General features: G+C 34.7%; 2 protein-coding genes and 1 pseudogene across 2 annotated transcripts; 1 reads left to right on the forward strand and 2 right to left on the reverse strand.

Moving 5' to 3' along the window:
- The first annotated feature begins 8,494 nt into the window (after positions 1-8,494).
- Positions 8,495-13,042, forward strand: LOC147534394 (lysophospholipid acyltransferase 2-like). The gene is made up of 8 exons (XM_086646348.1): positions 8,495-9,059; positions 9,467-9,522; positions 10,500-10,723; positions 10,812-11,214; positions 11,308-11,393; positions 11,904-11,967; positions 12,057-12,175; positions 12,638-13,042. Exons 1-8 carry the CDS (start codon positions 8,758-8,760, stop codon positions 12,776-12,778), a joined length of 1,395 nt encoding a protein of 464 aa, XP_086502474.1. The 5' UTR covers positions 8,495-8,757; the 3' UTR covers positions 12,779-13,042.
- A 4,048-nt stretch (positions 13,043-17,090) lies between these two features.
- On the reverse strand, positions 17,091-20,888 carry LOC147534395 (protein DETOXIFICATION 49 pseudogene; annotated as a pseudogene).
- Positions 20,672-23,921, reverse strand: LOC147534396 (peroxisomal membrane protein 11E-like). The gene is made up of 8 exons (XM_086650479.1): positions 23,540-23,921; positions 22,239-22,449; positions 22,015-22,089; positions 21,848-21,922; positions 21,676-21,756; positions 21,442-21,516; positions 21,030-21,203; positions 20,672-20,926 (listed from the first exon to the last, which is right to left on the reverse strand). Exons 2-8 carry the CDS (start codon positions 22,428-22,430, stop codon positions 20,891-20,893), a joined length of 708 nt encoding a protein of 235 aa, XP_086506605.1. The 5' UTR covers positions 22,431-22,449; positions 23,540-23,921; the 3' UTR covers positions 20,672-20,890.
- Positions 23,922-23,942: the final 21 nt, after the last annotated feature.

Raw genomic sequence — 23,942 nt, forward strand, 5'->3', positions numbered from 1 at the left:
TCTTCATCTTCTCTATCATCTTCACCACCACAACTTCTCACCACCACCATTCCGACCCTAATAAACTGATCTAAAACAATACTAGTTCTATTCTCAATACTATTACTCACAATTGAAGCCAAGGACCCAATTGCACTAGAATACTTCATACATCTTCTATTCCGATCACTCTCCGAGGCGATTGACCTTAAACTTCGAAACAATATCATTTGACGTTAAGTTGTTTTAGTGTCTTAGGAAGCTTCAAGATTTGAACCTTATTGACGGGCGGTTACGGTGTGGGTATTCGTTCGATAGCGTTAAGAGTACACCAACCTTGATTAACAGTACCGGCCCTGATTTTTGGGGGGCCCTAGGCGAACGTATCGATGGGCCCCTACACTTTAAGTCGAAAACAATATAAAAGTTGACATGTTACATTGGAGTTTGAAAGAAATTAGACTAGAGAAGAAACTAAATTATAAGAATATGTGTTTAAATTGATTTTTTTTCTTTTGATTAAGTTTAAATGTTATGACTTGTCTCTTAAATTTCATATAATTAGGTTGTTTTTAGTAGGAAAAAATTATCAAAAATATAATGCAGGTCGTGGGGATCGAAACCATCACCTTAGGTTCAAGAAAAAACCACTCCACCAACTTTACTATCCAAACAAAAGTGATATACGTCTGCATAAAATAACACATATAATAATACCTTCTTTGTAACATGAATCGGGGGCCCTCTAAATTTGGGGGCCCTAGGCGAGGGCGCCTAAGCCCAGGGTCGACCCTAAGCTTGAGTCAAACATCCAAGGGTATGATTTGGTGTTAGATTTGTTTGTAAAAAGACTTGTTTAGTGACTGGACATGTTTGTTCTTAACATTAAAGAACCACTTTTCTATGTTTTCACGATCATATGTGATTCATGTTAAAACTTTAAATGGATCTCGTGATTTCTAGTGAGATTAGACATAAAAAGTCAGGAGGAATATCAGTCTCTTTCTCCATTTTAGACTATAATTAGGGTTTGGGCAGACTTAAAACGTGAGTTTTTATTTGATAGAATTGGGCAGACTACAATTCAAGAGAGAAGTAGACGTGGGTATTTGATAGAAATTGAAGAAGAGGAGGAAGAGTTGATGTTCTTAGAAGTTGAATTAGATCTGTTTTGGAGAAACTCTTACTTTTGTACAATTGTATGTATCGAAGTTAGAGAGAGAAAGAGTGTAAAAGTCATCATAGGGTTTCTAAGAGATGCCTAAACCCTATGAGATGCCTAGAAGATGGAGAAGACGAAGATTATAGGCCAATGTTTGATCAAATTAATTTTTGAATTAAAAGAAGAATGTACCCCTACGCCCATATTTATTGAGAAAGTTTTTATGTTGTGGAGATTTTTCTTTATTCCCAAAGCTGCGACTTTTATTTAAGTTTATGACGCTAGTAATTTGTTGAAGAATGATCAAGTTCACTTCAACACATGGCGATTATATTTGGAGCCATAGTTGGGTTCCCAACATCTTTGGTTATTTTCTTAATTTTTGTTTGAGTGGAGCATGAGCTTCCTATACTTGCTTCAACATGATTTATTTAAACATTACTTAGTTATCTTTCATGTAAGAATTATAAACAGAGAAGTAGCTTCTTGCAAGATTTAAGAAGTAGTAAAACAAAGAAGTACTTGATTTTCTTCTATTCATTTTAGTTGTATATTTGGACGGACATAGCCCTAATAAGGAAAATTTCTAAATTTGATACTATTTAAGGTGTGGATAAGTTTGATATTTTATAACTAATTTGCTAGTAAGGAAATTTCGTACTAGTGGTCAGCTTCTTACTTTGTTCATTAATAGGAGAACATTTTGTCAAGCCACATTATCACCAAGGAGAATTCATTTGAAGATGAGAGAAAGTCGGATTTGGATAATGAAATAGTATGACATAGAAAAATATTGGTGTTTCTCAGTCTGATGTGATTAGAGGTTCCCCCTTTCTCTCACACCAACTTTCTTTTTCTCTCTTTATCTTCTTTTGTTATGTTTTTCATGGTATTTGTTTTATTATTTATTTATTTTTATCTAAAATAGATAGTTATTAGAAAGCACATAAGATCTAGAAAAATATTATTATAAGTCTTTTATCTTCATTTGGTTGAGCTGGATGTGAGAAGATCTTACATATTCATTGAAGAACAACAACAGACACAACACAACTTGAACTCAAACTGTGGTCTCTGACTCAGAACTAGTAAAACTATATAATAATATAAGGGTTAGATGAGAGAAGTCTAAAGTAATAGAGTCATTGTTCATGTCATTTACTATCTAAAACAATAAGACAACTCAAACTATGAAAAATGTTTTTTTTTTAGTTTTTTTTTTCTTGAAAGAGCAATAATATTAACGAATCAAAGAGTTTTTTTTTTGTTGATAGACGAATCAAAGAGTTATTACAATAAAGATGAGCCAGAAATTGAAGAATAATAGTAAAAGTTCTATTGTTTTATGAGTTCGAGTCCATTTGGCTAAGTTGTCCGTTGATATGTTGAGCTTTCTATTAATGTAGGTAAATTTGACGACGAGGATTGGGGAAGTGATTGTTGGATAGACATTTTTTAGTTATGTTATTAAGAACGTAACAATGAAAATACAATTATCATAAATATCTAATAGTTGTATTGGTTATAGTAGTCATACTGCATCACGGAATTGTGTAATACGAAAATGTAATGAGATTTCAGCACAGTTATAACTTAGATATGTTATTTATGTGCACGTTCTTAAAATGCGATCTAATGAATATGATCCAACAAATTGTCTGAGCCATTCGATATTTTACCTGATCATTTTGGAAAGACATGAACGTGCAACTGCGGGTTCTACGTTTTATGTAAGTTTAAGAGGCTACTAGTTTTCTCGAGGTGGGATCAAGCTTACTTCAAGTACGGAGATCATATTCAAAGCGGTATAGTAGTGTTACTAAGATTCATTGATTATTTTCTTGAATCTTGTTTGAATGGCGCTTCAGCTTCATGTTGTTGCTTGAGCATGATCTAAACAGTATATTTTGTTATCTTTCTTGTAAGAAATACTGGCAGAGTTTATTTATGTTAAAATGAAGCAATATATTATTTTCTTTTATTCGTTTTAGTTATATTTTGAGACAGGCAAAGCTAGTTGATAAATTAGTTTGGATTTCTAAATTCTAAGTTAATTAGTCCAGTTCGAATAAGTATGATACCTTATATATAATTTACCAATTTATACGGAATCTAATTTCTGTAATCTCTTATAAGTTGTTTATGTGAAAACTGATTATCTACATAAAACAAAGTTAGAAATACTATAAAACATCTATCTGGATTCTGGAATATCATCCAGAGGGACGAGGGTTGCGCTTCTTAATTTATTCGTCGTTAATAGGAAAACATTTTGGCAAACCACACTATCATCAAGGAGGGGGATTCAACTGAAAATGAGAGAGAGTTGGATATAGTTAAATAGTTATACCACATGAGAAAAGAATTGTTGTTTCTTATTATGAAGTAATTAGGGTTTACAAACTTTCTTTCTTCTCTCATACATTTGTTTCTATTTTTTGTTTCCTCTAGTATTTTATTTTATTGTCTGAAATAGCTAGTTCTAGTCTTCTAGAAACCCATTAGGATTAGGAAGATATCATCATAGAAACTTGTAGTTTAGTTTAGAATTTAGTTATGTAGAGAATAAACACGCGTAAATTTCCATTGAAACTTAATGAATTTATATTATAGTTGTAGTCCACCATCCTTTGGTGTAACGGTTGGGCACCCCTCTTAAGTCCATAAGGTTATGAGATCGAGACTCGGTGAAAGCACTTTGCCATCAAGATTTGTCTCATGTAATATAAGTAATATACAAGGTAAATATGGTAATAAATTTGTCGGACTTTAGGCTTCTTTCATATGTCAGGATTTAGGCCTCTTTGATTATGGTTTAATTTAGGCGGGTATTGTGTTCATCACATCTTCATGATGTATCAATGTTTTGTAATACGTAAATCGTAGTCGATTTTCCAAAAAAAAAAGAAAAAGTTGTAGAATCTTATAATAGGGTAACCTGTAAGACATCTCTAATATGATCTTAATGGTGATTTATGAAGTAGTTGTAAAATGTAAACTCATTTTCTAATGATGCTTTTTGTCAGTCATGACTCGTGTGTCGACATAATGTTAAGGGAAAGAGAATCACTACCAACTTACAAGACCTAATATCTTGCAACAAAAAAAAACCTAATATAACAATTATGTAAGTATAACATAGAATTTTGTAATATATTCCAATAAGGCCAAAAGGTAATATAGTAATTTAAGCATGCACCACAATGACATTTTGAATAATCAGAGTAACCTGTGTAGTTTAGGGGGAGACTACAACTTCACTTTTTTTTTTTTTTTTGATGAAAGTCTACAACTTCACTTTATTGCACATATTATTATTCTAATGGGTAATGTTTTATGGTATATAGTTACAAAATTGTTTAGTTTAGGATTTTACATATTACACTCTATTATTTACTATATTTAACTCTACATTTTTTTTTTTTGTTGAAAGATATTTAACTCTACATGATTGGCTAAGTTACTTGCTTCTATTGAGAAAATAAGCTATTTTGTACTGAATTAAATCAACAAACATGTGTAGAAATTAATGTGAAAATTAGTATTTGTACAAAATGTGAATAAATTACTAATTTATCCGAGCACACCAGCCCTTCAAATTTCACGTTGTTATAATTGGTCTTTTTTTTTTGTTGTTGAAATGTTATAATTGGTCTCTTAATCCCGGAAAATGTTATGTTGTGAGAGACACATCAAAATTGGTAAAACGGAAGAGGTATTTTCTGATCAGCCTATAAGATAATAACGAGCAAATCCGAGCGTAGTAAAGAGAAGTGTATTTTCTTTTTTGCTTAAAAGTTCGTAGGAGTGAGTTAGTCGTTAAGTTTGTTAAGCTGGTTAGAGATGAATCGCACTCACTATAAGTACAAGAGTGGTGTAAATTTTCGAGATACACTGAATTACTAATTAAAGTACTTTCATGGTATCAAAATAGGTTTTGGTTCCTAAACTGAAAAAATTCCTTTAACGGATTATTACAAACTAATTTCTTTCTATATCGAATATCTTAAATTTCTTTCTATATCGAAATGTTCTTACAAGTATTGATCTCATTGTTTAAGTGATCAGTTAAGGAACCAGTATAAACAATTCTTCAACAATAATAGTTCAGTAAAAAAAACTTAATATTATGAAATCTGATTCAAGCTAATTCAAGTCTTTAAGTCATTTCGATTTGAAAAAATAACAAAATCTCTCCAATATTGAATTGTATTCTCGTCCAAGAAAAGCAATACATATAAACTCCTTGTGGAATTGGGATTCTCACATTGACAAGAGACAAGAAAATCAAAACAAGTATTAATCATTTATACGTAAAAGAAACTGTGCTGCCTGTATTTCAATGTTTTCTTTTTTGTTAAAGTTAATCTTTTATTAATGATTAGCAAACAATCGTTGTTGCACGTACAAACCATATAGAACTATCAACCATACGGACCAAAAACAAACAATAAGAAAAATACAAGCCGTCAACCCAGAGCAGGTGTGTGTTTGAGGGAGTGCGACTGGTGCGATCACACTAGATCCCATTACAAAATTTTCTCAAAGAAACCAAACAATCATAAGAGTTGTAGGTTAGTTGGGCCTTTTACCTCGAGTATGAGGTCATGAGTTTCAATCACCCCCTTAGTTAATTTTTCATTATTTTCTCAACTCATTGTTATCTTGAACTATTGGTGACAACAATATGTATAATCAATTAAATTAGTTTAGTTTGTATGCCTAAAGATTTGTTATGAAATTCAATCATTATAGTTTGTTTTTTTATAAAGGAAATGTAATTCAATGTGTATTGATATTGCTTGTAAATATTTGAGAGCAAATACACATCTTTGATTCATCTGAGGTAATATTTTTATATGTTTTATTTGGTTCATTTAGCATTTTCGTAAATACATTACATGTAGAATAAAAAAAAATTATGTTTTAAGCTTATTAATTTAAGTGTCTCAATTTTTATTTTCGCACCAAACCCCTACATTCTCAATCCCGCCATTCACTCAAAGTCTCACCCAGAGTCTCACCCAGCGGCGTCAACAACTGGTATCCCAGTTGATAAGTGCATCTACTTCGCAATGCGGAGGTCTCAGGTTCGATCTCATAGAAATGTAAATTCAGGAATATTGAACTTAAGTATAAATAAAATAGTTTATGTGAATTTTAGGCCATTTGATTTCGTCGAACTTTAGGCCAGTACTAATTCGGCAGTTATCTTGCTTGTCACATCGCATCGATGTGTTGATGCCTTTGTAATGACTATTGTAGTCAATATTCAAAAATAAAATGTTTGAATATTTGATGGGTGATTTCTGCTCAAATAGGATCCACTATAAGTACTCTTAAACAAAAAGTAAAAAAGTAAACAATACGGGCTTTAGAGTGGGCTAACCTGTCTGTAACTGGTTATGGCCCATGCTACCCAGGACTGCCCTTAATCAGGGAATGGTGGGCACTAAAGCCCAGCTTAACCCTACTTTAGGCCTTTCTGGAACAATCTAACGTGTTACGGCCCATGTTATCCAGGTTGCCCTTAATCAGGGAAACATGATGACCAAGACGGCCCAGCATGAGCCTACTTTTGGCCCAGCCCTGGCCTTTCTGGAACAGGAAGATCGAGGGTGGCGAAACTATGATAGGCATGGTATGGTGAGGAACTGAGGTACTGAGCATTAGTCAATTGTCCATCATTTGCCTGAATAGAGCCCAAAAAATAAATTTTTTGAGTGATTTAGGTAGGTTTTGTTTTGTTCGATTCTACTTAATTTGCTTTAGTTGATAAGTTCAATCGAATTAAATATACAATTAAGATTAATCAGTTAAATTGTCAACCTTTTCTTAAATGTCACAAAAGACATCGAATATCATCAATTTTAGTATATGATTGTGGGAACAATCCCTCGAGGCTACTAACGATGTTGTTCGCTTTGCTACTTTGGAACCACGTACTCTGAAAAGTATAATTACGAAATGGTGCTCAAATCCTTTTAAAACTTTTAAAAGGTATCACATTTCGTGTCCCACTAATGTAGAATTGTTCTATAATGCACCTTCTAAAAACCGCATCGTAGCACAAACTATTGTGTTGGTAACATATTAAAGATTTGTACATACCATCGTTCATACTTTTAGCGATGTTTTCTGCCTAGACACTTGAACTTCACTCTATTAAATGTGCCAGTAGAAAATTAAAGTTCTCAAAACCTTTAAGAGGCGCCACAAAGAGGTCGAGATTTGTAGACTCAACTTTTTCTTAAAATTCAAAAAGCACATTGAATATCATCAGCTTGAACAGTATCGAATAAAGTTTAACATTAGTTCTCTAAATTGTTAACCATGGCCTTGAGCTTAATTACATGATTGTGTGAACCATTGCTTAAAGCTACAAATGACATTGTTTCTTTGCCACATTAGGACCACACACTTGGAAAAAATGTTACAAGACAATAATGTTTAAATCTTTTTAAGGAGAATTACACTTCATATTTAACTGGTGTAGGATTGCTCTACGACCCATCCTCCTAAGATCACATCGTAACATAAATTATTGTGCTGGTAACATACTATAGGATTGTGCAGACTAGCCTCGTAGCTCATGCCAATATTTTCCGTGCATTTCATGACCTCGCTCTTTAAAATGCGACCCTCGTATTGCTTAAATCTTTTAAATACTTCAAACGTCAGCTAATTTTCAATGCATTGCTTAGAGACATTTCGAATATCCTCTATCATCAAAGTTTGTCATTCATGATATCTTATCTACATACTCAATGTCTTGAAAAAATGTTTATCAACTGAATCAACAAGTGTGAACCTCCATTATAGTTTTGCAAGCAAAATTAGTGCATTCACTTCTTGTCACTCATAATAGACCAATAACTATTATGTGAGCAAAATATTGTGTATACCAAAATGTCAATGAAAATCTAAGTCTATTAAAATTCATAGATTTGCGGATGCTAATGACATTTTCAGACTCTGAAATGTCTGAATACCACTGACAATTACAAATTTTGAAATGTCCGTAATTAAATGTCACATACAATCGTGAACTTTAAAATGTCTGTGATTGAATATCGCTGACATTTGCGAACTAAGTCATCTAAAATCATCATTAATTAGGGCAGATAAAATTCTTGCCAAATAAGGTTATATTGTGTGGGTCTTGCCAAACCCAAGACTCGAGAGTACCATTAAACGAGTATCCATTAGGCCAAGAGTCACATCTCCTATCTTCTTGAAATAAATACGTGGGTGTGCACATTTAAAGACCCCTTTCGTTATTTCCAATGCGAATTTAAGAGCCCCACAAAACAAGGAAAGAGTATTTACCTCGAGATCCACGTTTACAATCCTGTACACAGTCTCAAAACAAAAATCCAATCCAAGTACGGAAAATCAAGGGAGTTCCCCAACAACACAAAAAGAGTAAAAGGCTATTTAAGTAATTTTGAATCAATACAAACCTGAGATGGTCTTTCTTCATCTTTCGTCTTCTTCTTCTTTCTTCTCTTCTGCTTCTCCAATCAGAGATTCGATCTATTATTTAGAGAGAGAAAGAGAGAGAGAGAGAGAGAGGTTCAGTGAGTAGTTCTGTGTGTTTTACAGAGAAACGAGCCATGGAGCTCGAGATGGATTCCATGGCATCTAGTATAGGAGTATCAGTTCCTGTTCTTCGATTCCTTCTTTGTTTTGTCGCTACTATACCTGTTAGTTTTCTTCATCGATTCGTTCCTGGAACTTTACCTAAACATCTCTATTCTGCATTTTCTGGTGCTTTTTTGTCTTATCTTTCCTTTGGATTTTCATCAAATTTGCACTTTTTGATCCCAATGTTTATGGGATACACTTCCATGATTCTTTTCCGTCGCTATTCTGGATTCCTAACTTTCTTCACCGGATTTGGATATCTCATCGGCTGGTACGTACGTCCATCAATTTCCCCTATTTTCTTCTTCGATTTTCAAATTGTTACTTGTTATGTGTTAATGCCGATCCAGATCTAACCGGTTGTTAGTTTTATTTGGTGTATATATATATATATATATATATATATATATCTGTATGAGCTCTAAGAACTAAAGATTTATGATTGTTTATGCGATTTTGTTTAATATCTGGTGTTGAATTGGAGGAATTGGTACTCTTAAGTTAATAAACGGATTATCTTTGACATTATAAGTTGAAACTTGTTTTGATAACCAGAGACAATTTTATAGAAAAGAAGATAATCACAAAAGATTTTCTAAATCAATTTGATTGTTTAAGTAATACTTTAAAGCTCTGATTTCTGTTTCAGAGTATCTAACTAGTTTTGTACTTGTGTAGCCATGTATATTATATGAGTGGGGATGCATGGAAGGAGGGAGGCATTGATGCAACTGGTATGCACAGTTTTGAACCTTTTGCATATCTAGTTTTGCCTACTTTAATGTGTCCAACCTCCAAATCATTGTTCTTTCTACTTCCAGTCGTGTATTTCACCATCTTTTGGTAACTGAAAAAAGCTTCGATTTGGCTGAAATGGGAAAACGAAAGCAATATCATTTAGTCCATAGTAAAGATAGATGATGAATCCCTAAAAGATTGTAAGGCAAATTGGTTATAGTTATAACTTTAAATGGTTTATACAAGAATATTATTTTTTATTTTGTGATATGAGAAACTTGAGGTTCCGAACATTCATGTCACTCTAAGACCTTTTGCTTGGTTGGAAATGGAGAGTGGGTTAAGGAAAAGCTCTGGTCCGCACAAATATGTTTGTAGGTTTGCTATTCACTAGAAGTTTGGATGTGGATTTTGGATTTGAGTTTGGTCAGACCATCTAGCCATTGATGAATGTGTTCTTCTGCTTTCTCAATGAATTTTTATCAAAATGTTAGAACCTGTTTTATAGACAGTTATAGATAAGAAACTAAGAATTGTTATTAGTTATGCAAATATGCAACCTTTCGGTGTTTTATATTCAATTGGGGTTGTGTGGTTGACTCGACCTGCCTCTCGATGGTCCCGTGATTCCTCCGATTTCCTTACTGTTTTCATTTATCTATTATGTATGAACGATGGAGCGATTGGTTTTAGCTTTTAAGTGTATTATTGACATTCTATTAATGACCATGAGCACTTGTAGGAGACCTATATATTTTTATACTTATAACTATAGGATGGAACTTTTTACTAAAAAAGTTCGACTAGGCTTAAAGCTTACATCTCAAGTTCCCAAACAATGCTCTTGCGTTTCAGAGATGCCTAGTTTTTAATAGGTTTAAACTAAAATTGTATTGACATGTATGTATGTATGTTATCAATTTGATACAATTAGGTCAATAATGAACTTTTGTTCTTCTGCCCCTCGATATAGGAGCCTTGATGGTGTTGACACTAAAGGTCATCTCATGTTCAATTAATTACAACGACGGATTGTTGAAAGAAGAAGAAGGTCTCCGTGAAGCACAAAAGAAATACCGTCTGGTAAAATTGCCTTCCATAATTGAGTACATCGGCTTTTGCCTCTGCTGTGGGAGTCACTTTGCTGGGCCAGTCTATGAAATGAAGGATTATTTGGAATGGTCAGAAAGGAAAGGAGTAGGTTTCCGTTCATTTCCCTGTTGTGTTACAGTTTGGTTAACTTGATCAAGTCTAACCGCTTATTTTCCTTGGTGTCCTCCAACAGGTTTGGGCACGTTCTGAGAAATCACCATCACCTTTTGGTGCTACAATCCGAGCTCTCATTCAAGGCGCTTTTTGCATGGGCTTGTATTTGTATCTGGTACCACATTTTCCCTTGTCTCGGTTTACTGATCCTATATACCAAGAATGGGGTTTCTTGAGGCGACTAGGTTACCAGTTTATGGCTGGGTTTACTGCACGATGGAAATATTATTTTATCTGGTCAATCTCTGAAGCTTCTATTATAATCTCTGGTTTGGGTTTCACTGGTTGGACTGATTCTTCTCCTCCAAAACCACGATGGGATCGTGCGAAAAATGTTGATATTCTTGGAGTTGAGTTAGCAAAGAGTGCTGTTCAATTACCAGTTTACTGGAACATACAAGTTAGCACTTGGTTACGTTATTGTAAGTTTTGGTTGATTCTCCTCCATCCATGAATTCACTCTTAATAATTGTTGATTAATTAACAATATTATCCTTTTAATTTGTGTGTTTTAGATGTTTATGAGAGGCTCGTCCAGAAGGGGAAAAAACCTGGTTTCTTTCAGTTGCTGGCTACACAAACAGTTAGTGCTGTTTGGCATGTAAGTATAATCTTCATCTAATTTGGGAACTCACTTTAGTGTTGCAATTAATATTATATGCACGTACTTGTTTGACTCTATTTCCGACCGTAAATACGACACTATGTAGTTGGTTTGGCTCGGCTGAGCAGAGCCTGGGCTGATATGTGGTCGAACCCCTTAGTTAGGAGTTTGGCGAGTAACTCAGTAGTTTGCAACATCTTGGCTAGCTCAGAGCTGAGTCATGGCCGAGCAAAGCCAGAGTCCCAAGCCCAACTGCCTACTGCCAGGTGCTAAGCCCTAGCCCGACTAGCTAGGTACACACTCGGGTATCACTGCAATATTACTTCTTTTTCTTCATTTAATTGGTATAATCTAGTTATCTAGATAGATTTGAATGAAAAAAATTGACTATATAATGGGTCAAATACTTCTACTTTTTGCGTATAAGAGCTTACTCGAGTATAACTTGACCCTTTCCTTGTTATATATAATTAACGTACTTGGTATTATATTTTTCATGAAATACAGGGATTGTACCCTGGGTACATCATATTCTTTGTTCAATCAGCGTTAATGATTGCTGGTTCAAAAGGTACACCGAATCTAACTTTGTTGAAGAAACTATTCATCTTGTGACTCATCATCTACAACCATTAATTGATTATCTTTTATTGTTAACAGTTATTTACCGATGGCAACAAGCTATTCCCCAGAATAAGAATCTATTTAAACAGATACTTGTGTTGATGAACTTTGCATATACAGTACTGGTTCTGAGTTATTCCTGTGTCGGCTTCATGGTATGTTCCACCCTTGTTTTAATTTCGATGACTACATTCTTCCTGTAATTCTGCGTACAGCATCACAAATAACCCTTTAACGGGCCATGCCCGGCCTGACATGTCCCTTTTAAGGGCATGTTTCTGATCCGCCTATAGCCAGGCGGGTGTTGGCTGTCCATGGGGATGGCAGAACTGTCTTACAAATAGCTATTGTCCGAAATACCTTACGTTCTTTTGGCTATGGTCGAAAACTCCTCTTTGTGGTATTGATGAAAAACATATTATAAAGATGAATTTTCTGTTAATCACCAATCGGACATATAGATAATTCAGCAACCACTTCACTGATACTTAAACACTGATTTGAACCACCTTGTGTCTGAAAATGTGGTGGATTAGGTAGTTGTCATAGTATTTTATTGGACATCACTCTAACAAGGTTTCTCTCTCCGAAAATGATCTTTGGTTTGTAATGTGAAGGTGTTGAGTATGCACGAGACAATAGCTTCATACGGGAGCGTATATTATATTGGCACCATCCTTCCAATTGTGTTGATCCTATTAGGTAACATTATCAAGCCAGCAAAGCCTGCAAGATCTAAAGCTAGAAAAGCAGAGTAAGTTTAGAGACCAGTCACATATTTATGTTGTTAATTCTAATGAACAAGCACAACCAAATTGGTCTTGCTTCATCTTTGCTCGTAGTTTCTTCATCTGTTCTATTGTCGAAACTGTTAAGCTTTCTCTGATTTAGATAAGATCTAAATTTATCGATAATGTTTCGACGTATCCACTTAACTCTTGATTAAGAACTTTTCGGTTGTAACTTCATTTCGTTTTTTGTTGTCTTAATGATCAATGAAGTAGGTTTCATTTCGTTTTTTAGTTGAATTTTCTAGTTTTATTATTATCAAGGAGTGATAATCTAGCCTGAAAGCCTGGTACCTCCAAAGGAGGCCAAGTCTGAATAATCCCGTGGGCGGTCGAAGGTGGGTTGGCTGCTCTACCTGTTATTAGCGGGCTGGGCTCTGGCAAAATGTCTTGCCTGATTTGTCATGTTACTCGAAATATAAGCTTCATATTATTTGCACCACAAACCGGACAGATGCTCGCTAGCCCCCTATCTGATGAACCCTTGCTAGTACCTAGGCGTCACACCCTCCTAGACCACCAACATGTTAAGTAGACCAATCTAATCCGAATAATTGGTTGTAAATCTGTTGTAATATAAAAAATTGAACATGAGCACCTCTATATGAATATGGGGGTCGATATATATATATATATATATATATATATATATATGTTTGGAGTCATTTTAGGGAGAAGAGGAAATAATTCATGGCTATTTGACTTAAATAGGAGACCCCAACCCATAATATAAAGAGAAACTTTGCTATGTCTCTTGAAGGGGATTAAAAAGTGAAAAAACGTGGTGAAGTAAAAGACAAGATGTAATAGTAATAGGATAATAAAATATTGTGGTAATGACATCAGTCTTAGTTCTTGATTTGACGGACGAGCTCCCCTTCCAAGTCCACACTCTCTGGGAAAGGGAGCTAGCCATTCCTATCCTATTTTCTTCTAGCTTCCAACAAGTATTTCGAGTCACTAGTTACACATATATAAATATATATAAAGAAAATAAATGAGTGAAGAGCTCGAATTCCGAAAATCTAGACCCTAATACTAGAAAAAATAATGCATCCAAAAATAATATTGAGTTACTAGTTATTAGTGGTGGGAATGTTGCACGCGAGCCCAAAACTATCCATGGGTATCCGAGCCCATGATTGACTACGGGAACCCGTTATCCGTTGAGGGTGGATCCCGTCCAACCCGATGAAATTCGGTGGGTGGGCGCGGGTTAAAACCCTTGCCCGACCTCCCGCCCACACCCGAGTCCGATAGGGCAAGTCCGAGGGGTGTCCATATATTCGCCCGTTTGTGGTCATTAGGAAGCTTAAACGAAGAAATCCACTTCAAATCTTCAATAAGGCAGAGAAACCGTATGTCGTTAGATGAAGAATCTCTAACATCTATTACCAAGACCAAATACAAGCACATATGTATATAAATATATCAGTATTTGATCAATATAAAACATAACCTTAACAATCTACTGAAATATGAAAGAAGAAATGAATTGATTCCCTAAACAAACAAATAAAAAATGATTCAGACTTGGATGTAGAACTATGCCCGATACCAGAGCCACCCGTCGCCCGACAACACGACTCCTTTAGTGGGTGTGGGCGGGCTTTGGAAAATTAAAAATTACCCGCACGATCTACCCGACTTTCCTAACAACCAAAGAAAATATCTACCCGACCCGTCCGAGCCCGAAGTGCTTTTACCCGTAGGCGCACATACCCGCCCGATTTCCACCCCTTACATATATAATTCTGCTGTTAACAAGACAATTATATTTTTTCATAATCTCATTTTTATCCTTATATGTTGACAACATATATAAATATGTTGTTATAAACTATTGGTAACATATATAATTGTGTTGTTATAAACTGTTGACAACATATGTGATAATGTCCAGACTTGTTATAAAATGTTGACAACATGCGTAATTGTGTTGTCAATAACATATACAATGCATTAGCCCAAATATTATTTGTCTGTTAATGGGTTTGTCAAATACAAAGGATAACATGCATAACATTTTAATTTTCTCCTTCCAGCCCAGAATGCTTGGCCTCCTGCGCCAAGTCGATCTTTTAAGCTTGGCTTCATTCCGGAAGCGAAGCTTCTATGACGAGTCGCTTTTCCCCTTCTCCACTCTCTCTAGCGCTCTTCAAGCTTACGGGTGAGCTTACGCTTACTCTCAGCCTATTTAATTGGTAGGCGGGCGGGCTAAGCCCCCTACTTAAGATTCAAAAGGGTAATTGGATTATGTCGTGACGAGCCTGCCCTATCACGACAAACCGAAATTAGATCGCCTTGCGAGATACGACTTTTTGGCCCTATCTTACATAGGCCGACTACTCTACTATAGGCTTTGGCTACTTCTAGCTTCTATAGTGGCCCTTCCACTTTGGTGTAGTTGTAGTTTGTATTGGTACTCAAACAAAGGCGAGCAGTAGTTGCCCTTCCCCGACCTGGGAAAAGCTATAGAGGATCAAGTGACTGTACTCGCCCTTCATCCCTCAACCATTAGAAGCAATAACAAACAAAGCAGCAAGAGTGGAGATAACAAGCTCTTTACGCTCATCTTCGACAACTCGAGAAATGGAAACTGTACTCTTACGAGATCAAAGTAGTAAGACTGGAAAACAAGAATAAGCAACAAGCAACAAGCGAGCAACCAACAAGTGAGGAACAACGAGCAACAACGACCAACAACCAATGAAGAAACAAGATCGAATAGAAAGGAGGGAAGGAAGAGTTAACAGGGCATTACATACATGGGTGGTGGGGTGTGGGGGCTCACCTGCAAAAGACATAAAAAAAATGCATTAGTTCTAATGTTTCTGTCAGAAGCAAAACAAAAAATGCGGGAACAATTTTTTTTATTACAAGACAAATCAAAGAATGTTTTAGCCAAAATATTAGTGTAAGTCTGTATGTGAAACATTTTTGCAAAATAATTTTTAAGCAAAAATGTTTCTGTTTAGAAATTTACAAAATTGTTGAGAACAAGCTAAGATTCGTTAAGAAATTTCCAAAAAGGTTTTTACCGGTGATTTCGAGGTAAAATTGTACTTTCACAAGTTAGGTTTTCTTTTCAAATATTATTTAGATCTGAGTCTAGTTTCCTGTTATACAGAGCCGTGTTTGAGGGAGGGCAGCCAGGGCATCCACCCTGGGCCCCACCTCAAATGGGTCCATTTCAACTTAAATACTAATATGTTTATAATTTTAAACAGTTAATTCAAACAATGGAAAAAATAGAGCATATATGACCCAGCAGCAGTGTGTTTGACTCATGAATCACATGTTGCGGGTTCGACCTTCACAACTGCCATGTTTTTTTAACTATTAACTTGTTTTTAACTAGTGCAAATCAAAATTCTAGGGGCTTATAATTTGCTATAATTTTTATTTTAAATTAAAAATATCTCAAATTAACTTTGATTTAACAAATTTAATTCATAATATATTTCAACTATTATTATTAACATTCATTATGTTTTCTTTGATCATTTATGAATCTAACTACTTAGTTGCAATACTACTTGCATATCAAAAAACGTAAATAACAATTGAAGCAATCATTTAGAGACCTCTTACAACAAGTTTTGTTTCGTCAACAATTTAATATTTATGTTTAACAAAAAAAATTAATATTTATATTATTGAATAATTTTGAACTTTTATTTATTGGTATATGAAGTATTTTTTTTTTTTTTTTTTTACTTTTTTTATCATACAAGATGCCTCTTGTAAAGTATGGCCCTGGTCCCTCAAATTCTGAGCCACGGCTCTCCTATTATATCTCAAATTTTAGGTTTCTAAATTACTCTCCCTTATATAGCTCTTTTAAGGACTATTATTTATTTCGTCATAAAAAACCTAGTTATATATAAATGTATTTACAGACGCTTGGTTATTTACAGTTATGGATTAATCATACATATGTTCTATATATAATTGGCTAACTTTGTAATAGAAATTGGCTAACTTTGTAATAGAAATTTTCACTAATAAATTGAACTTTAGTTTTTTGGTGTAGTGATAACTCTAAGTAGCGCCTTGTTATTTAAGTGTAAAAAAATTAAGTTTTTTTCTTTTTAAGTAACAGACCCTGATATGTCATATTTATATTCTCCCAAAATAGCACAAAACTATACAATCAAAATGAAGTGGAAACAACTTCTTACCTTCCTTCACACCCAAAACTCCCTACACATAAAGACCAAGAATAAATACACCCCTAGGAAGACAAATTTTCGAACGAAACAATGAGAAAATTTCAGGGTTATACTGGCGGTTCACCGAGTTTATTTCCTAATAAAGAAGTCGAAAAGTCATTATGCTCGTTCCCTGGCACGAAGTAGTAGTTGTTATTATTTTCATCTTGTGTTGCTTGTGTCAATTCTCTAGCTCTCTTTGCTTGTAACTCCCAATTTGTTGTTCCTAAAACTATTACCATTAAAACTACACATGAAAATTGTGCAGCTAACATTCCAAGCCAAAGACCTTTAAAATCAAACCCATAAAAGAATGCTAATGCAACTGCAATAGGCATTCCAACTAGATAAAATGATCCTAAGTTAATATTCGCACCGATTTTCGGTCTAGCACTTCCTCTTAAAACCCCACAACAAGTTGTTTGTGGGCAATTCCCAAGCTCACATAATCCAATTATGGGTAAGACAATAGATGTTAATTTGATTATCTCTAAATCTTTTGTGAACATAGTTGCCCAAACTTTTCTCACCAGTATAGCAAAAAATAGAGCAGATAATCCGAAAAAGAAGCTTAAACTAAGTCCTGTTATTGCTGCAATTTTAGCATTTTTTGGTTGATTTGCACCCAACTCATTACCGACTCTTGTCGACAAGGCGGAACTTAATGAAGATGGGAAAATGTAGATTAATGCAGTTGTTTGAATCAAAATACCCATTGCAGAAACAGTTGTTCTTGGATTTACTAACAACCCACATAGTAAAATCATGATTTCATACCACCACCATTCTAAACAAACCGAAATGCAACTTGGGATTGCTAAATTTAGTAGTGATTTCCAATCTTTTAAACAATCTGAAGATAACCCATTCCAAGTTTTCTCATAAACACCAGAGATGTAAATATAAATGATCAAAGATCCAACAAGATTCATATTTGTCCAAATCCCACTTAAAGCAACACCTTCAATACCCAACTTGAGATAGAAAACAAAGAAATAGTTTATGGGTAAGTGAAGAATGATAGCAAGAGTAGCACAAAATGTTAATGGAAGAGTTATCGATTGTGTTCGAAGATAAATTCTTAATGGGTGAAGTAAAGAAAGAAGGAAAAGATCAGGAAGTGAATATAAAATGTACTTTTGAGCTTCATTTGAGATATCTTCATCTTGACCAAAAAAGATCAAAACTTTTTTCATGTTTAACCAAAGAAACCCAATTGGGATTGAAGTTAAGAGAAGCATAAGAATAGTTTTTTGAAGTGAAAGACCAAGAATTTTAAGTTTTTTAGCACCAAAAGCTTGACCACAAATGGGTTCCATTCCCATGGCTAGTCCGGAAAGAACCGAGTAGCCTGTGATATTGGCGAAGGCAATGGCAAGAGAACCACCAGCTAAGGGAAGTTCACCAAGGTACCCAAGGAAGAGCATTGAGATCATCGAGCGAGGGTAGAGTAGAAGACCAGTTAGAATCATTGGAAGTGCTATGTTTGCAGTGGAGATTGCTTCTGTAACAACTAGGGTCTTAGTGGATTTTGGTGGGTTTTGGACTAGTGTTTGTTGCTCAGGTGATTGAGGTTTGGGGATAAAATGGGTGTGAATGTTGGGTTCTTGATCATTAATTGAAATGTTAGTATTGCATTTACCAAAGGAGACAAAGTATTGCTTACCCATGATGTAGTTTGAGAGAGAGATAGAGAGAGAGGGAGTAGTGATTGAAATTTGAAAGTTGAGAGGTTTAGGGAGGAGTGAGTGTTAACATGGGGTAACCACCTACATATATACAAGAATTTTGAGAATTGACTCTTGAGGATTTCAAATTCTAACATTAGTTAAAGAGAGGAAGATTTATAGGACAACTCAAAATTCAAGATGATCACTTTGATAAATTCTATTCTTTTAAATGCCTCTTTGATAATTTCTTTTTGCCTTTCTGGAAATCCATATATATAATGTTTTTTTCGAAAAGGATAATGTAGTGATCAGATGCCAAGGAGGCAGGAGAAGTGAACAAACAAAAGAAAATAGTAACATAGAAATCGAAAGAGAACTACATGGGAAAAACAATGTTCTCCATTTCAAAATGAGTCCCCAAGGCAAAGAATGAAGATATGTCCCACATTCCAGGAGTAGATAGTGTTAGTGTATAAGTTATGGGTGTAAGTGGCCAAACCATTCTTAAATAGTGTTAGTTCTTTCCTAAGTTAGATTCCGATGTTCAAATAGACCAGACTGTTTGTTTTTTATTGAATCTAAATCTGAAATCTGAAATCTGAAATGAATAATGTGTATACTTATATAATCTGAGTATTTGCATGTGTTTACTTCTCTGATCAATTCAGATCTTAAAACAAAGTCTTCTTTCCAAATTCAGACTTATCTGTAAGGCGTAATTTCCATTTACCGTCCATATTTTGACCATTGAACTATTTGACCTTATCATGAAAAGGAAATGGTCGGCACCCTGGCTCTCCTCTTTTCGTTATATTAGAATGTATTGAAAGAAAAAAAATGAGAGAACTAAAAAAGATGAGAAGGGTAAATTCATAAGAACAAAAAACTGTTGACGAACAAGGAACAACCCATATAGTTAGAAGGCTAAAAATTCTACTGGTCAAACTTAGAGGTAGATAGTCGATTTGATCAAATGAGTAAATATGTGATTCTCCTTAAGGTATATCTTAAAATGACTTTTTGGCAATGAAGCTCTCTGGCTATGAATGTCCATTGATATTGAATTTTCTGAAGAACAAGTCAAGAGAAGACGAGGCACACGCTTACCGATTCAAAAAAAAAAAAAAAAAAGTCTAGAGAAGACAGACTTTTGCAGCCTAATTTGGTTGATGTTAGCAATATTGACCTTACTATTTCTTGGTGTTTCTTTGCATGTCATTTTGACTTTTTTTTTTTTTTTTGTTGAGAGATGTCATTTTGACTTTTATCACAAATTTCAACTAATTAAAAATTACAAATTGAAGACATTTCATTAATTTAAGACTTTTTTTTTGTGATAACTTGGAGTTATTCGGCTTATCTTTACAACTTTTATTAATTAAAAATTAAAGTCCTTAATTTTGACTCTCAGTTTTGGTTGAGTTTGACAAATTTTGATTATTCCTAAAACAAAAAAGAGTAGTTTTCACGACATGAAATTTTAAACTAGTGGGCAATTGAAATTTGAAGTCTATCTCATGAAAATGGCATCCCATTATGCACGCTATTTCAATTTCTATAGGATAGTTCAAAGGTTTTAGATGACAGACGTAACTAATCCCGACCCTAAATCAATCAATTTAGTTGGATTCAATGGCGGGTACTATTAACTTCCAAATAGATCAAAAGGAGAAGAAATAAATTAAGGAAACAATTCAAATCAGTAGACTCATGCCAAATTTTGTTATAATAGTAATTCGACGCAAATCCACTTATTCAAGTGCAGAACATTCAGAGTTGAATTTGGTGGATCTTGAACCCAATTTTGCAACAAAATTAAGTCCTAGTCTACCAATTTTACTCCAACCTGAGAATTAGTGGTCCAATCAGACCCCTAAGTGGATGAACTTTACTCGGCACAAAATGAAGTTGGCCAACTTTACCAGGCCCAAGAAGAAGTTGGCCAAACATAGCCAGTACCACTAACCCAAGCAGAGGAATTCATAAGAAAACAATCGGTCTAAACCAATCAAAACAACAAGTAAACAATTACATTGTATCTAAGATGGAACAATATACCAACTATACCAATATGACATAAGTTGAGTAAGCGAACTGAGTATCTCGGTAAGAAAACATAAACCAGGTAATTAATTCCTTACCGATCTGAAGAATTATTTGATGGCATGAAGGTTCATGAGCCACTTTTACTTCCATCTTCATGGTGTCTTCGACTTCGGTGGGGAAGGAAGTAACTGCAGAAACCGCGGACACATAGAATGGAAGGACAGAAAATATCAGGTTATTTTAGAATTTTAAAAAAGAAATCCACGGTGAAGAAGAGGAAGAATAACGAACCTGGTAACACGAGATGAGTGAGCTAATAAAACCAAGACCTCCCGTTACCCGAGGAGTTACTTTGTTCGGTGCTAATTGTAGCAGACCAACTGCAACCACTATGTCGATAGACGATTTAATAAACGCCAATTTCCTTGCATTTGATTGTTTGAGCTTGTTAGAGTGTTGTTCGTTCTGAAACAAAAGTATAAAACAATTAGAATCATAAAAGAAGGAAATTTGACATGAAGTGGAGAAAGCCATTTGAGACCCACTGGCCGGGGAAAATGTGACCGGACCTTCCCTTTAGGCAGTTTTTACTCATTCGAGTTTACTATATGATTTCTATTCTGAACCTCTGTCGACGAGATCACATATTGCAGTTAAAAGACTCTTGCAACAAGTCCAATTAAGAAGTAAAATTTACACGTACCGGACATTTCTCAGAGTCCTTCATGTCTTTCTCTAACTTCTTGATAGATGCCGACAGCCTTCCAAGTTCAGCAAGCTTGAAAAAAGAAGAGGTAAATTGGAAAAGTTGTAGGATAAGTATTAGAATCAATTTATGTATAAACCTTATAATGAGAGTTCAAGAACTCATCGAATTAATCTTAACCAACATGAGATGAGAAATATTTCACAGAGCCTCGAAGGGGATAACACAAACCTCAACTGCGCTGGTGCAAACCGAGGAACCCATCCAACAGAAAAGAGAGATTCTTCCGAGTAGATCTGCACGCTCTTTGTTCTGGAATTCCAATAACCTTTATAAGTTTGTCTGAAGTCATAATTTTCTTATCAAAGAAATAGAATTGGATAATACTCAAAGCTAATAATACCTTATAGATGCCCGATCTCCCGAGCCAGACAATTTGATCGAGAAACAAGAAAGTAGATAGTAACGCATTCTTTGACTGCATAAAAGTATCAAATATATAAAGGACAGAAATAGGGGGGAAAAAAAGGAAGAACTTCACATGGACTTAAATGGACAGCAAACTTGTACCTTTCCAAGTACGATAAGGGGAAGAGGAGTTCCTTCAGGAACCGGACTAATAAGCGCATGGAAGTCATTGACGAACTGAAGATTTAAAGAGATAGAGAGAAAACAAAGTTAGAAATAATATAGCACAAACAGTAATTAAAAGGTGAAGACCCAGAAGCTTGGAAAAGAAAGATAACAGGTAGTCAATCTCAAATCAGTACCACAAGAGAAGTACATCATCAAACCTTAAAGAGACGAAATACTTTTCGAGCCAAGCTAGTATTCTTGTCAACATTTTGTGCTGTACCAGGCTCTCCGTTGCTCAAGAATTTTGAACCATACTGTATTGCCCTGCATATCTTATCCCTGGCTTCAGCTTTGTTCAAGTACAAAACCACAAGAGCAAGCTCTGCCCTGGTTGCATCTAGTGTACTCATTTTTTTTTCCCAAACTAACCTGCTCAGCAAACAGACCACCTATCAATTACAGAGACCACATAATAGAAAATAAAAGCAGTTCTTTCAGGTAAAGTACTCAAGAACATCTATATGGCAGAAATCCAGTTAGAACTTAAAACAGAAAAAGTTTTTTCCAGGGAGTACATTAGAATGAGACAGAATATTTATGTCGTTATATAACGCAAACATTTTAACCATTTTGAAAAGTTTAAACATCTCAAATACACAAAAAGTTGAGGAAACACAAGGAAATGAGTTCTTAATGTGTAGAATATTATTAAGTTTTTGATGCTTGTACATCGGTGCTACCTCGAGAACAAATTTCGTGTTATCAAAATGAACAGCCCTAAGACAAAAAATTGATTCTTAAAACTTTTGTGTACTACAGTAGCCAGTAGGTAGGTAAGAGTATAGACACAAAACACCAATATATACAACAGTGAAAAAGACTAGATTAAGATTAATGAAATTTGTTTAACAAATTTCCTTAGAAGTTATATAGTTTCTGACAAGAGGGGGGGTAGTAGTAGGCGGAAACCAAGGTTAAAGTTTGTATATTGTTTCCACATGTCGTTTTGAGTAAAAATCTTGCTGATTTGATTGGGGAACTTGCTTTTCTAAATAGGTATCATATACTTCATGACATCAAACTATAAATCTGAATCATAAATACTTATTCGGTAATAAACAGCAATTCAGCTTAACAAGTATCAGCAAACAATCTGATACACAAATATCTCAACTGATTCATGTACTTGAGCTGAAATATCAAGGCAAAAAAACTCAGATTACTGAAATCAAACAAGAAAATAACATCTAATTAACAATGAACCTAATAATAATCACAAGTACAACAAATCTAAACAAGTAAACGTCACTTTCAGAAACACAAACTCAAATCAAGCTCTTTTACAAATCAACAGTAAACAGGAATATAACAAACCAGCAACTTAATCAGAGATGATTTTTTAAAGCAAATTCAAAGACGAAATTGTTTCGTGCTTTCATTAACGCATAATCAGTTGGAAACTAAACAAACTTTTAAAATAAATTGAAGTTCAGATCATATAATAACCCTAATTTGATACCTTTAGAAAGCAGAAATCGAGATGAAGAAGTGAGAAAATTTGGTGATGGAAATGAAACGAAGTTTTCGTCTTGGTATAAGGGAGAGGGAGAGAGATGGAATGTTTCAGTTAGTAGTAAGATTCATAGAGAGATGTGCCACTTTCTCTCTCTCCTCCTCTTTCTCCCTCGAATACCACACCACACCACACGTCCACACGGACCACACCACACCGTCTTCTCTCTATCCTTCTTGTTTTGTTAGGAGGATTTCGATAGGGTTCGTTAGAGGAATTGCGGTAACCTTACAGAACAAACAAAATTTCATTTAAACACCCATACATCAAGTTTTTGTTATTGTAAATGAATATCAAGTTTGATATCTCACTACTTAAGGTCGGTCACGTTATTCAGTATTTGACCTAG

The sequence above is a fragment of the Eschscholzia californica genome, unplaced genomic scaffold (assembly GCF_041429995.1).
Source record: "Eschscholzia californica isolate CP2 unplaced genomic scaffold, dmEscCali1.0.p SCAF_6, whole genome shotgun sequence".
Taxonomy (NCBI): domain Eukaryota; kingdom Viridiplantae; phylum Streptophyta; class Magnoliopsida; order Ranunculales; family Papaveraceae; genus Eschscholzia; species Eschscholzia californica.

Bases quoted from the DNA above. Each gene is read 5' to 3' on its own strand.
- LOC147534394 (XM_086646348.1), top strand. From the start codon at position 8,758: ATGGAGCTCGAGATGGATTCCATGGCATCTAGTATAGGAGTATCAGTT. The intron at 9,523-10,499 runs GTATGCACAGTT...CCCTCGATATAG, and splicing joins GGGAGGCATTGATGCAACTG to GAGCCTTGATGGTGTTGACA. The intron at 11,394-11,903 runs GTAAGTATAATC...CATGAAATACAG, and splicing joins CAGTTAGTGCTGTTTGGCAT to GGATTGTACCCTGGGTACAT.
- LOC147534396 (XM_086650479.1), bottom strand. From the start codon at position 22,430: ATGAGTACACTAGATGCAACCAGGGCAGAGCTTGCTCTTGTGGTTTTG. The intron at 22,090-22,238 runs GTTTGATGATGT...TTAAATCTTCAG, and splicing joins AAGTATTTCGTCTCTTTAAG to TTCGTCAATGACTTCCATGC. The intron at 21,517-21,675 runs GTTTGTGTTATC...TCTTTTTTCAAG, and splicing joins TTTGCACCAGCGCAGTTGAG to CTTGCTGAACTTGGAAGGCT.